This window comes from Dama dama, chromosome 28, assembly GCF_033118175.1.
Source record: "Dama dama isolate Ldn47 chromosome 28, ASM3311817v1, whole genome shotgun sequence".
Classification (NCBI taxonomy): Eukaryota; Metazoa; Chordata; class Mammalia; order Artiodactyla; family Cervidae; genus Dama; species Dama dama.
In genome coordinates, this window is record NC_083708.1 from 15,004,925 (window position 1) to 15,019,766 (window position 14,842).

Sequence of the window (14,842 nt, forward strand, 5' to 3'; positions counted from 1 at the left end):
AAACACAGAGGCCTTATTTATTCCATCTTGGAGGCACCCCATGTTACTCAACATCTTGCAGAAGAATTCCTGTGATGTGCTAAAAACCTCATGGTAACCAAATGTCAGCTGAGTTAGCTCGGTTTGATGTATAGGAAGCCTTTCGTGTTTAGGACACCAGAGGGTTGCTATGGCAACTGAAAGGAAATTCTGAAAAATCATCTTTTCCACAGCCATCAAACACGTTCAAAAGTAAAAGAACTGTATTATTCCAACGCTGAAATCTGCATTCATTTGCAGCAAATCTCTGAATTAAAATGGGAATTATTCATTTCTAGGTTTAAGAGAGCAGGTTTCCCTCTGTAAACACTAGCAGTGACAACTAAGAATTCTTTCAAGATCTGAAGTCCATTTACATGCACAGCAGTGTTTTAGTAATTACATTAAATCTACTTTAACAACAACAGGAGAAAAAAACAATGTAAATCAAACCTAATAGCTTGTGCTCAGATTCCTCTGAAGTTTGGATCTGAAATAGTAATAAACTCTGCCTTTGTGATTCTATTTCATACAGTACTAGGGCCAACCATGAACCCTCCCCAACGCCAATGCTAATAAATCTCTCTTCCAGGGACAGGGGAATTTTCTGATCATTGGCTGCATTTCAAGAAAGCACTAGGAAACAGATTCAAGTTAGGGATGGTTATAGCCCATGCTAAATATTTTTTTAATTCTTTCTTAATTGAATAGAACGCACTTCAGTCAATCTAAAAATTTTCAAGCCACAGAATGCCCTCGCTGGCTGAGCCATGCCTCTGGATGGAAGAGACATTCCTTCAAGGTCTGCTCTAACCACCTCCTCTCCCAAGAGAAAAACAGATTAGAAAAACAGCAACCCTCAAGAGCAGTTGGCTGGCTGTGTTTCTGGGCTTTCCATTCTCTGCATTTACCATCATATCCTATTCCTGTATATGGTATGTGGATTTGGCTGAGTTAATATAATAAAATGAAATGGAATAACCATGAGCAAAAAAAAAATCTATTATTTTAACTTAGTCACAACTATGCTTTCACATATTTGATAAGTTTACCACACATCATGCAATGAGATAAATATGTTAACAAAATCAGGCTGGCAGCATTTTCTCTAATCCTTCACTAAAGTGAAAAGCTTTGGTGTCAATGGAAAAAAATCTACTATTACAATCTAGTTATGAATTAACTATATTTTTTAAGTGAAGTTACAAATCATCTAGCTTTCCTCCATCTCAGGGAATGGGAAATAGTAATTTTTTAATTTATTTTACTACCTGTATATCTCCCTTGGAGATTATTCCTGACCAGATATATGGGTGTGCACACTAACACACATATTCAAATTTGTGGATTTTCTATACCACCTGTGCAAAGCCATAAAATTATAAAGAATTTAGCTACACACTTGGCCTAGAAAAGTCATTACCCAATAGAATGTTTGCTGTGATGTTAAAATGTGCATTTTATCTTCTAAAATTTTATAATATATTATTCTTAGTAAAAATGCATTAATCTTTAGAGGCAACATTTTGACAAAGTGTAAGTATATTTACAAAGTAAGAAATGCAAAAGAATATAAGAAGTTTAAAAAGTATAAGCAAAAGTAAAACTATTAAATTATTTTCAAGATATCCCTTACAAGGGAGAAATGTTCGCAAATATAAACAATCTACAACTATTCTATAAAAAAACAAAAGCTCCAAAGCCGATCCTTTAAAACTCTTAGAGGAGCAATCTATGTTGAAAGCCTGTAGAAAGCGCATGAGAAAGAGAACTGAAAGGTCAAAAAAAAAAAGGACAAATTTCTCAGAAATTCTGAATGTTGCTCCAGGTATAAAGATCACATGCTTTCATTATTTGGACTGTGTCCCCCTAATTAAGGCAATTTCCATTTCCATCTCTTATTATTTTCAAAATTTTAGAGTAACCAGTCAACATCTTTGATATACTTACAAAAGCTGTATCTTTAGATATCAGTTCTAAACTGAATGTTGTTTCCCCTTGATGAATTTTATATATGTGGAGTATTTTCCAGATCCCAAAGCATTTCACTTCACACCCTACCATTTGATCTCCACAGTAAGTCTGGGAGAAAGGGGGGAAAATGGTCATCCCCTCTTTACAGATTGATAAACTGAGGTTCAGAGGGGTTAAGAGGTTATTTCAAAATCACATGGTAGCCAGACCAGGACTCGTCAAATAATCAGTACTTTGCACACTGGGATTTAATCTTTCATTTAAACCCTCTTCTAATAATAAATTTCACAGAGTATTGGATTAAACCTTTGATCACTATTAGAGACAAAACTTTGATTAGACTGTTTTTGTCAATTAGCTTTTATTTCTTACCTAAGTCTTAAAGTTTTAATCGACACTGCCTCTTGTAGATCTCATCCTTGTAATTACATCTATCGTCCCCCAAGCTCTTGGATCCACTAAATCTGATATGGATATTTGTCTAATAGCACTGTGATCTCACATGACAAAAGATACTTCAGATTCATTTTCTTCCTACAATTATTTTAAATAAGGCAAAAAAAGGTGGTGATAACAAAAGGAAACCCAACCTCCCGTTTAGGCCCCAGCTACGGAACTGCATCATCATTTTAACCATCCACTGATACTGCTTTTCATCACTACAATCCATTCTCATTGTAGTTAAGTTAAATTTGTGCTTTCTCTCTCTCATATGACTTACTTTCTGGTTGTGGTGAGTCAAATCTAAGCTGCCATTACAGTTCAAAAGAGCCTAAGAAATATGAAGCCCTCTAACAATGAACTCTAGAGAACCAAGGAAACAGATCCAGTCTTGTTGATGGTTCTTACTAAGTACTGCATTAACTTTGAACTCCTAACACAGAACTGAATTTTAGAAGTCATTCAGAAAACAAACAGTAACTTGGATTCTCATATTTCTCAAGCTTTTATAACTGCTTATAGGCACAGTCAGAGAAGACTCTTGAGGGTCCCTTGGACTGCAAGGAGATCCAACCAGTCCATCCTAAAGGAAATCAATCCTGAATATTTATTGGAAGGACTGATGCTGAAGCTGAAACTCCAAAACTTTGGCCACCTGATGTGAAGAACTGACTTATTGGAAAAGACCCTGATGCTGGGAAAGATTGAAGGTGGGAGGAGAAGGGGACGTCAGAGGATGAGATGGTTGGATGGCATCACCAACTCAATGGACATGAGTTTGAGCAAGCTCTGGGAGTTGGTGATGGACAGGGAGGCCTGGTGTACTGCAGTCCACGGGGTCACAAAGAGTCGGACACAACTGAGCGACTGAACTGATACTGATATTGATAGGCACGGAGCAGGAGAAGAGGTTATTAGTCAGAAATGGGCTCCTTTCTGCTCCTGGGTGACAAACCAACCACGTTATCTCAGGCAAGCCAAACCCTCTTGTTCCATTAATGTTTCCTCCTGTCCACTCTGAGAGTCACACACCCATTCTCCATTTAACCAACCCATGGCATAATAGACACATTTCTACAGCCTTACTACACACTCAGCTCCCCAGTACACTGCTTCTCAATCAAATTTAATTTTTCTGGTAACCTACATCTCTGAATAAGAAGCACTTTTATGACTACTTATTTTTCAATACAAATTCCTTTTAAGAGAAAAGATGGCCCACACTCAGATTTCATTCTCTGAATACATTTTAAGCTTCCTAAGCACAGTCACAAGCAAGCTCTGAGATTTCTATAAAATATGACAGTAATCACCTTCAAGTGTTGTTCCTTCTCCAAAAAGGGCATCTCCAGCTCCAGAGGCGTACAAGGCTGTCACAGACAAGGCATACGTCGTCCCTTCGTTTAACCCTCTCAGGACGGTACTTGCTGAGTCTCCCTTCACAGTGACCTCCTGAGTGTCACCTCCTGCCACCGGTGTGTATGTGATGAGATACTGTTTCACCTTTCCTGGGGCCCCCGTCCAAGCCAGTTTCATCGTTGATGTCGTAGGATCAGAAACTCGTAAATCCCTTGGCTTCCCTCTAACTTCATTAAAGAAACAACAACGTCAAAATTCATTATTAATAAAATGACTTAAAAATATTTTGCTGCTATATATATATATAATCAATTGCCACGCCCTCCTCCAGGAGATCTTCCCCACCCAGAGATCAAACCCGAGTCTCTCACATCTCCTGCATTGACATGCAGGTTCTTTACAATAGTGCCACCTGGAAAGCCCATATCTATCTATCTATCTATTGATAGATATGTCATCAAATTTACATCCTGGGTGAGATTATGACTATTGTAACTGCTGACTAGTCAACAGAGTTTAAGTGTCTCTAAATTGGGCCCTATGTGTTAGCAGAAACGAAGCAAAAGCCATCCAATTTCTCTTCTGTACAGAAGTCACACAGGTTAAAGTCTTCCATGCTAGAATCTTTCATGTGAAAAAACTACAACATTTTCTCTAAAACTGGAACAAAGCACTACAAAATGTATATATGCTGATTAGTAACACAGTGAAGATTTTTAACTCCTCTAAGAAATAGTCAATAAAAAGACTTTGTTGGAGGAAAGCTAGGAACATCTAAATGTGATGCCCATGAAATATGTTAACTGATAAAAATGATAAATAGTGCTGTCTCTAGAAAAATATATATGAGAGGAAACGAGCCTCGGTTCCACTCAGGGGCTGCCCATCCCTTTGCAACTGTGATGTTTGGCTTTTCATGACTTTCCTGGTAACGGGGCCATGTGGTCTCCGAAGGGTCTCAAGGCTCCAAACTCTATCACGCTCCTCACCAGGTACACATCCCCCAGCTGCTTTAACTCAAAAAAATATAAGGATGAAGCATCACTGGGTCATTTTTTTTTTTTTTTGGTGCCCAGTACTAAGAGCCCTAGATCCCCAACTGGAAAGAATAAGGGTAGTAACTTCTCCAATGGAAGAGAAGAAGAGGGCAGGTGGAGAGGGTCTTTGCAGGAGAGACTAATTAGCTAGGCTGCACCAGGACAGGAGTCATGAAGCAGTCAGCCTCTGCAGGAGGGCAACAAACTCACATTCACTGCTTATTAACAACATTCAGTTTCCTTAGCCTCAATGTTTTTGCAACACTAAGACAATAAAAGTAACAACTTCATAGGTCCTATGCAGGGATTAAGTGAGAGAATACATGAAAAGCTTTGCACAGAAGCTGATGTGAATAGGTGCTTAATAGTGGTGGTGGTTTAGTCTCTCAGTTGAGTCCGACTCTTGTGACCCGTGGACTATAGTCCAGTAGGCTCCTCTGTCCATGGGATTTCCCAGGCAAGAATATTGGAGTGGGTTCCCATTTCCTACTTCAGGTACTTAATAACTGCTGATTATTGCTGACATGGAATTATTATTATGTTTTTAAAACTTTAAAGACAAGGAATAAAATGAAAAATACATATGCCTTAATTTTTATTCATGAAATGATACATTAAATATTAATAACTTGCAACTAATATCAGAATCTATCCTGGAAGCCAAATCATTCCATTTAAATAAAAACAGGTGAGTATTTTAAAATCTTCCTGAAGAAATAACAGGTAATCTATCTCAATGGTGCATAATGAGATTTTTAATCCCTAATCATCATTCAATTTATAATAGAATATTTAATAATATTATATTAAAAGAATATTTAGACTGTATCATACAACTCAGGTTTCTGCTGACACCAATAAATGAGGTCTGTGCTGTGCTTAGTCACTCAGTGATATCTAACTCTTTGCAACCCCATGGACTGTAGCCTGCCTGCCAGGCTCCTCTGTCCATGGGGATTCTTCAGGCAAGAATACTGGAGTGGATTGCCTTGCCCTGCTCCAGGGGATCTTCCCAACCCAGGGATCAAACCCAGGTCTCCCGTGTTGCAGGCAGATTCTTTACCATCTGAGCTACCAGGAAAGCCCAATAAATGGGGTCACAAGTAAGTCAAATATCTGAGTAAATCAAATCTAATAGGACTAGCATCTTAGATACTCCAATAATTGAGACAAAGTATCTCATGGCTTGTAGTGTCTGAATAGTTGTCCAAAGTGCCTCCTAGTCTAAGATTTCAGTTGTTACCAAATAATGAGCATATTTCATCTACCTTCTTCAGTGGCTGCATTTCCAGTCAACGGAGACCCGGGTCCTGAGAAATATTCAGGAATTACAGATACTTCATATTTTGTGTCTGGAGTCAGGTTCTCCAGTGTTCTCCTCCTCTGATTGGCTGGAGTGGTAACTTCTTTGCTTTCTCCACCAGCAACAGGTCTATAAATAATTCGGTACCTTAAGACTCTCCCCGGAGCTTGAGTCCAGGTAATTTTAAAGCTATCCGTAGTCTCATCTGTCACCTTTAGGTTTCGAGGTGCTCCTTTCACTAAAATTTAAAAAATAATAAGTTGATTGATTATATGTGAAGAATAAAAAGTTAGTTTTTGATCACTAAGTTACAGCATTTCTCTAAGCAAATCCATGAGCATTTTTTGACAAACATCCTGGTTCCTGAACTCATTCGGCCAGATATTAACTACATTCTGAAATGGCAAACACACTACAATACCCAGAAATAAACTGAGTACTGTCAATTGTTTAATCAAATAAAGAGGTATATAACAGTAAACTTTGAAAATCATAAATACTCTATAAAATTGCAAATTAACATTGACACAAAATGAAAAATAAAGACAATCTGTTTCTTCAAGTACAAGTAACAAGGCTTTCACTCTTACTAGATTTTCTCAAAAAAGCAGGAAAGTAATACCTAACACTGAGGTCTACCATATTTACCCACTTGAACAAACTGTCTTATCCAATCAGTCACACTGGTAACTTTTTTATCTGTACAGTCATTTGACTTGAGAATAATTAGACCACACATGCATTAAACCAAACATATTTGTAGGTACTTAATGAATACTAGCTGAATCTAAATCTTGAAGTTAAACTGCAATGTAATTTAAATGAAATGAAATTTTCATTAAGTCTTAAATGAAATTTTCATTAAGTCCAAATGAGAACATCACTTGGTTTTGTGGTTTAATGACCTTTTTGTCTAAGAAGCGAATTGTTCATATGGACAACATGGTCAGAAAAGATGAACTAAATCCACTAGGGTAAAATCACAGTGCACTATATCTGCAGGTACCTCTCATGCAATTAGAAGTTTATCAAAATGTCCAAGATATCCAATAGACCACTCCAGGGAGGAAAAGGAATTGCATATCTCAAGAAAAGAAAGCAAACTGAAAATTAATTTGCAATTTGGCAGACCTATATCCATGATTCATTTAATATGGCAAGTAAAAAGGCTATATTAGTCCAAGCAAACAAAACTGATGGATCTGAATACTGGCTCTGAAATTTAATTAACGTGTAATTTTGAGTCTCAGCTTAGCCAACAGCAAAAACGTGACTAATTGTAGGGTTATTGAGGTGGTGAAATGAGATAATCCTTGGAAACAATTATCATAGTACCTGACACATAGCAGAAGCTTAATAACTGCTAGTTTAATAAAGATATTGAATCAGACACTTCCTTATTGACAGAAGAAAGTTTAAATCTCAGATTTGACTATAAACAACAGAACTGGAAAGGCGTTACCAAATTCTATTGTAGTAGCCCACTGAGGAAAAATTAGAGTGTATCCAAATATAGTTGACTGTACTAAAAAAACCCTCTAGGTTTCGATTTCTTCTTGAGACAAAGTTCCATCTCCACCCCCAAAGTGCTGAAGAAAAAGGGCCAGGCTCATCAAACCACAATTTGACATTACAGAGAAATCATCAGAAAGTCAGAAATAGCTAAGTGTGGACTGCTAGGTTATACCATCACAAAATTCATAAGACAAGAAGACACCTTAGGCCATTTAGTCTATCTACTAACCTTCAGGAAGGAATATACCTAAACCATGCACAAAAGAAAAACCAATCATATTTGAAAAACTCAAAGATTCTCTAGCTTTTATCAGCAAGTAGACCTGCACATGACTTCCCTGTCAACAAATACTTCTTTGTTTGTAACTATCAGCCTTTTCTATACCCAATAAAAATGGAGAACAACTGATATCTCTTATAATATTCACTGTTTTTATCTTAAAGAGTAAATATCCAGTGCTAGTCTTCTGACAAGGTTCTTTGGAATACTTTAAATATCAAATGTAGAAAAATGTATCAGAAAGTATTCAACTCTTTCCAGTAAAGCAGACACATCTAAACAAATATCACTTAAAACATCTGGTAAACTTTGTACACCCAGGTTCTTAGCAGGTTTATCTACAGTAGCTAAAGGATGAAGCAATCCAAGTATTTACTGATGGGTGAATGGATAAAGAAAAGTTGGTCTATACATACGTTGGAATATCATTCAGTCATAGAAGAAAGGACATTCTGACACCTGCTTCAAGCACAGATGAACCCTAAGCCAGTCACAAAATGACAAATACTGTATGATTCTAGTCATATGGGAACCTAGGGCCATCGAATTCATAGAAACAGGAAGTAAAATGACTGTTGCGGGGGAAGAAGGGGGAGTTGTTTAGGAGTAGCAGTGGGAATGAAGAGTTGTTGTTTAACACGTAGAGAGTTCCAGTTTTGCAAGATAAAAAAGTTCTGGAGACAATGTGGTGATGTTAGCACAATACGAATGTACTAATTGCCTCTGAAATGCACACTTTAAAAGGGTTAAAACGGTCACTATAATGTTACTTATAGATACATTTTACCACAATTTTTAAAAGTTGGTAATATATATCTGTCATCAGAGGTTTGGTAGCTCAGAAGTATTTGAAACATGGGATAGAAAATGCTAGATAGGCAGTATTTCAAGAGCTACTTTTTCCCTTTTGAAAAAAGATTTATGAGTAGCTGTATTTTAAAGGAACTGAATCTTACAAGGGCATTCACAGTGCTGAACTATAAAGCAGATGGTCACTTCCCATGGTGACTGTGTTCTGTGATAAACTATTAGTTTGGGGGAAACGGTGGGGAACCCTCCTCACACCTTCTGCAGTGGTCTCCTCTCCAGCTAAGGGGATACTGAAGCCATCCTCGTACTCCGCGGTCACATTGACGAGGTACAGGGTCTCTGGTTTCAGGTTGCTGAGGACCACACTGGTACTCGAAGCTGGCTCCACCAACGTCACTTCATCATCCCCAGTAGCTTCTTTGTAGGTGATGTGGTACGAAAAAACATTTTCTCCAGCAGGAGACCAGCTGGTTTTCAAACTGTTGGAAGTCACCTCAGAAAAATTAATATCCTTTGGAGGCACATAAGCTGTTAAGAGAAAAAGAAGGGCATAGTTAAATTTTTTCAATCTACAAAGCAAACATGGACCCAACAGCTACACATTTTCTGAAATGCCTTCCGTTCTGTTGGAAGAGTGGTCGCTGAGGCCAACGCACTGAGTAAGCAGTCCACACAAGACCAGTGAGAGGCAGCCTCTCACTCTCACTCACAGCCCTGCAAAGAGGGCTTGATCATTTGTCTTGATCATTCATAATACTAAGTTATGTTGTTTAATGAAAACAACTACTTAAAAAAAAAACTGAATTAGAGTTTTGAGCTTCATAAGGCAAAGCAGTAACAGAATGGTCCTACCCACAACTAGAATATTTAAACAGTATCAGACCTAAAATGAATCATCAAGCAAACGGTTTGACAGATATTTCTGTCATACCATAAATAGATATTTCAAAGTAATAATTTAAAATGCTTTCCTAACAAAAGAATATTTATTAAACCAAATCATAGGAAGACGCAGTGTTGAAGGCAAGCTCACTATCCTTAGCGGACATACAATGAAACTGAAGTGACAAGAGAGGGCAAGGTTATTAACAAAAAAGTGGTCTATTTGAATGCCAAATGACTACAAGTGATAAGCGTTACAGCTCTAGAACAGTTACGAAGCTTGATGCAAGAGATGGGACTTTTAATCGAATGCTGAAAAACAGAAATTGACCAAATGAAGAGAAGAGAATAGGGAATTCATTTGTGAGGAATGATGCCCAAAAATGGTCCAGGAAAAAGAATTCAAAGATCCAGGACTATACTGCAGTCACCTTTGATTCAAAGGAACTAGCTCAGCCCTCCACTCAATTCAGTTATTTAATTGGACATGACAAATGGGCGTGACAAAGCTGGTTCCCAGTCCTACATGACTCTCAAGGTAAACAGCTTTTTCACCAATAAACATCTGACCCATAGCCAGGATAAAGCCATGTCTCAGAGGTAAATGAGCTAAGTTCAGTAGTTTTCAATAATACAGGAAAGTTACTTTTTCCTACAGATAGAATTGACAAAGCAGATTATCCACTATTTTAGAACCCAAAATGCTTTGTTCATGAAGGAATAACTTTTACTTTACAGAGTCTACTAACCTTTTTTCTTTATGGCTGCCAATTCTTGCTCAATTCTAAGGCAGATAGACTGTGTGAGTTCAAAAGATATCCTCTGAAAAGCATCAAAATCTTCCACTGTGAACACATGGGTCTCGGCAGGAGGAGAGGCAATGGCTTCTAGTTCTGAGCGAACAGCATCCTTCACACCAACAGCAAAGATTTCAACATCTGAATTCCTCAGTTTTATAGCCGGGTCTCTGAAAGCATCTGAAGATTTTCCATCTGTGATAAGAATCATGACCTTTGGGACATTGCTTCTTGAACCCTTGCTCGGCACAAATATTTTCTCTCTGACATAAGTCATTGCTTTCCCAGTGTTGGTAGACCCTCCTCGGTAGGGGAAAGTGTTTATTGCTTCAATTATATCTTCAACTTTGGTGAATTTTTTCAGTGTGAATTCAGTATGAGGATCCCGGCTGTATTGGACAAGACTTATCTGTACCCTATTTGGTGAAATCTCAAAACTTTTTACGAGAACTTCCAAAAAGGCCCTAACTTTAACAAAGTTTGCAATCCCAATGCTATAGGAACCATCAACCAAAAACACAATATCGGCTTTTATATCCACACCACGTGAACATTCTGTAAAAAAGAAAGAAAGCCCATTAAAGTTTGAATATCAATTAATCATTTGAAATAAACAAATTTATAAACAAATATGAATTAATCATAAAAATATAAATACAGCAGTTTCTCTGCATCTTGGGGGTGGGAGTGGTTCCAGAACCTCCTTTCCCATTCCAAACTCTGTGGATGTTCAAGTCGACTCTATAAAACGGCACACAGGTAGGTTGGCCCTCCAGAGTCACAGATTTCTACATCTGCGGGTTCAACCAACGTCAGACAACACAGGTGGTTGAATCTGTGGTTGTGGAACCCATGGATATAGAGGGCTAAAGACATCTGACTTTCTTAGTAAGCAGGCTTCTTTAAAAGAAACTTATCGCAACTATTTTGTTTAAAAGTAAGTCTGAACCAGAAAGGTATACTATCAAATGGACCGCCACACATTTCAAACCCTATTAACTCACCCACTTGAACTTTCATTGGTTGAGTCTTCTCCATTATCGAAACAGGTTCACTGGATGTCAGCCCCTTCATGGCAGAGACACTGATCTGGTACTCTGTGTCTGCTGAGAGGTCACGGACGCTGAGCGTGGTTGTCTGAGGCCCCACACTCAGAGCGTGCTGCCGGCTTCCCGTGGTCATGGGTATGAGGAGAACTTTATAACCAGTCACTGCGCTAGGAGATGGACTCCAGCTTAGCTTAACGTATTTCGACGAGACTTCCGTGGCAATCAAATTTGAAGGAGGTTCAACAACTACAAAACAACAAGCAGAACAGTGATTAAAAACAGTGAGAAGCAACCCCATTAAAGAGGTCTTTAGGTTTACACCTTAATTTTCCCTATTCAAATTAATCATGATCGCATCAGGAAAAGGGCTTCCCAGGTGGTACGAGTTGTAAAAGAACCCACCTGCCAATGCAGGATCTTAAGAGACGCAGGTTCCATCCCTGGGTTGGGAAGATCCCCTGGAGGAGGGCATCGCAACCCACTCCAGTATTCTTGCCTGGAGAATCACATGGACAGAGGAGCCTGGCGGGCTACAGTCCATAGGGTTGCAAAGAGTCGGACACGACTGAGCAACTTAGCACGCACATATGCATTGCGTGCACATATCAGGAAAAGTTTCCAGTCCCAGGCCCCCACTTGCACTTGTACCCATCAAACCAGAGATTCAGTACCTGAATTTTAACCCAGGAGATGAGAAGTTTAGGGCAAAGAAATCCTTGAAAAAATTAATGATAGAACATCAGATGCCTAATTCATTTCTGGGACCAAGACCTCCCATTTTGGTTTTGGTATTACATTCATGGGCCTTTATCCTGGAGGAGGGCAGGGCAACCCACTCCAGTATTCTTGCCTGGAGAATCCCCTGGACTGAGGAGCCTGGAAGGCTACAGTCCATGGGGTCACAGAGAGTTGGACATAACTGAAGCGACTTAGCACACACGCATGTCAAGGCCTTTATTCAGGTACCAAAGGAGGAACTTGATAAATAGTTGTTAAATCAATGGCTTACTCAATACTTTAGAAATTTTTTCCCTTTTCATAAAACATTAAGCATAATAATGTAATACTTTAAAGATACTTTATAACATGCCAAGAAAGATAAGAAGTTGGCCATTCTTAAATGACAGGTTCTTATAATTTTAAATAATTGTATTTCCACTTCATTCAAGGTTTAGAAGAAAAAGTTCAGCTATGCCACCAAACAGAGGTGAAACCACGGTGTACAACAAGCAGACTGATAAGCAAATACTGATCATCTATAAATGTTCTATCCTCAGTCGATGCAGAACATAGTCATGTACTTAGCTAAAAACAAAGTATCTTAAGCTATTTCAGACCAAATCTTCGAAGTTTTAGATCTGTCAGTGGAATCTATTTCCCAGAAGATATGGTTCTGTTTTTATAAGTCAGCCTGAGACACTGGGTGATAAAACATGCACAAGGCTACTCCTTGTCTTCTCTGAAAGGCAATCAGACATAGTCCATAAAAATGATGTCTAAAGAAATGAGAAATAATGGGAGGACAGGAATAGACGTGCCAACTGGAAGCCTGGGCAAAGCCCTGGACTGATGCAGAGACAGTAAGGGGACAGAAGTCATAGGGGATCGCCAGCAACAGAGAGGAGACCCCAAAGTTAAGACTGTGGACGCCTGGGATGAAGTCCACGCCCCCTGCCAGGGAGGGTGCAAACAGGGGCAGAACCAAAGTTGGCCTAACCTCGCACATGCACCCTAGTGAGGATGAAAACTCAAATGTTTTAAAAGACTGAAGAAGAGAAGATAACCAGGGGAAAGTCAGGCGGGGGTGGATTTTGTAACAATACAGGGCAAAAAATCATAGACATTAGGCAGTAAAACAAAGAAAGAGATTCAGAGCCCATGAGGTAATAAAAAGGAGTTCTGAAACTGAATTACAGCCCATGACCACTGCCAAAATGCTTGGGGTTTGGAGATGAAAGATTCTACATGATTGAAGATGGAGTTATTTAGAACTTATCTTGAATCAGTTGTCAATTCTCAGGCTGAGAGGAGAACAATCATGGAAACTGTGATTTTTTTTAACGCCCCAAAGGATGTTATGAAATGTTTTTCTCTCTCTCCCATGTATTTAAAAGCAGTGACTGATAAATGGGGACATTTTGCAAAAGCGGGAGGATCAAACTGACTGCTCTTTGAAATATTCTTAAGGGCTTTGAAAACACTACGCAGTTTATGGTGATAAAAAACTCTTTGCCACTGAATAGAAACAGCACTGTGATGAGTTTAAGTTGCAGAGTGCTAAGCTAAATGTCCCCCTGCTTGTAAAACCACGAATGCTCTCGAATAATGGAAAAGGTGAACACATGGGAATGCCCAACAATTCACTCACCTTCTTCTCCGCTGACCAGTTCACCGAGCTGTTCATCCACACCTGAGCACACCTGGGAGATGATCTCATTCTGAATATCCACAATGGCATCGAAGTTGGCCACATTGAAAACATGATTGAGAGAAGGTGTGGAGGCTATTTGTTTGAGTTCTTTTGCATCTGCAGCCTTGATGCCTTTGAAAAAGAAGATACATGGATAACCAATGGGGACCTCCTGTATGGTACATGGAACTCTGCTCAATGTTATATGGCAGTCTGGATGGAAGGGGAGTTTGGGGGGAGAATGTACATGGATACATGTATATGTATGGTTGAATCCCTTTACTATTCACCTGAAACTATCACAACATTGTTAATTAGCAATACCCCAGTACAAAATAAAGTTTTTAAAAAAGGGAGTAGGATATTTGAAGGGGCTTTCTTTCAAAAGTGGCTCAAACAAAAGAATCCACCTGCAACGCAGGAGACCCAGGTTCGATCCTGGGTCGGGAAGGTCCCCTGGAGAAGGGAATGACAACCCTCTCCAGTATTCTTGCTCAGAGAATCCCATGGTCAGAGGAGCCTGGTGGGCTTCAGTCCATTGGGTCACAAAGAGTAGGACTCGACTGAGCAACTAACACATACACACACATACAGGATCTTTGGAAAAGGGAAGTGGGTCAAATCAAGGAAGTTCTTTGCTTTCTTGGTCTTTCCCAAGTGAAGACGTTTTCAAATCCTTATTCAGTCATAAACGGGAATTGCTTTGTTTCCTAACGAGCGTGCAACTGTTGAAAGGACAAAAACGGTTGAATGACATTTTCTCATCTCACATAATGTGGCCACAGAGGCAAATGAGTGGTCAGTAAGACAGAGTGGGCTCTCATGCCAACCGCGCCATCATTTGTCCCTGCTGCCATCTGTGAAGATAATACTTTTTTTCTTCCAGAGTCCTGAATGAGCTGGAGCCCTCTGAATTCTTCAAGCATTACATAATAGAGGAAACACATATAAAACACTTAATGATAAT

The 14,842-nt window shown here is 39.0% G+C and overlaps 1 protein-coding gene across 1 annotated transcript in view; it reads right to left on the reverse strand.

Moving 5' to 3' along the window:
• Nucleotides 1-14,842, reverse strand: part of COL12A1 (collagen type XII alpha 1 chain) — a 113,901-nt gene that overhangs the window by 85,791 nt on the left and 13,268 nt on the right. Inside the window, exons 7-12 of the mRNA XM_061131780.1 lie at nt 13,834-14,007; nt 11,421-11,711; nt 10,369-10,971; nt 8,993-9,265; nt 6,098-6,370; nt 3,747-4,019 (exon numbers count right to left, since the gene is read on the reverse strand). Coding sequence (XP_060987763.1) covers nt 3,747-4,019; nt 6,098-6,370; nt 8,993-9,265; nt 10,369-10,971; nt 11,421-11,711; nt 13,834-14,007 — 1,887 coding nt within the window. The remainder of the gene's footprint in view (nt 1-3,746; nt 4,020-6,097; nt 6,371-8,992; nt 9,266-10,368; nt 10,972-11,420; nt 11,712-13,833; nt 14,008-14,842) is intronic.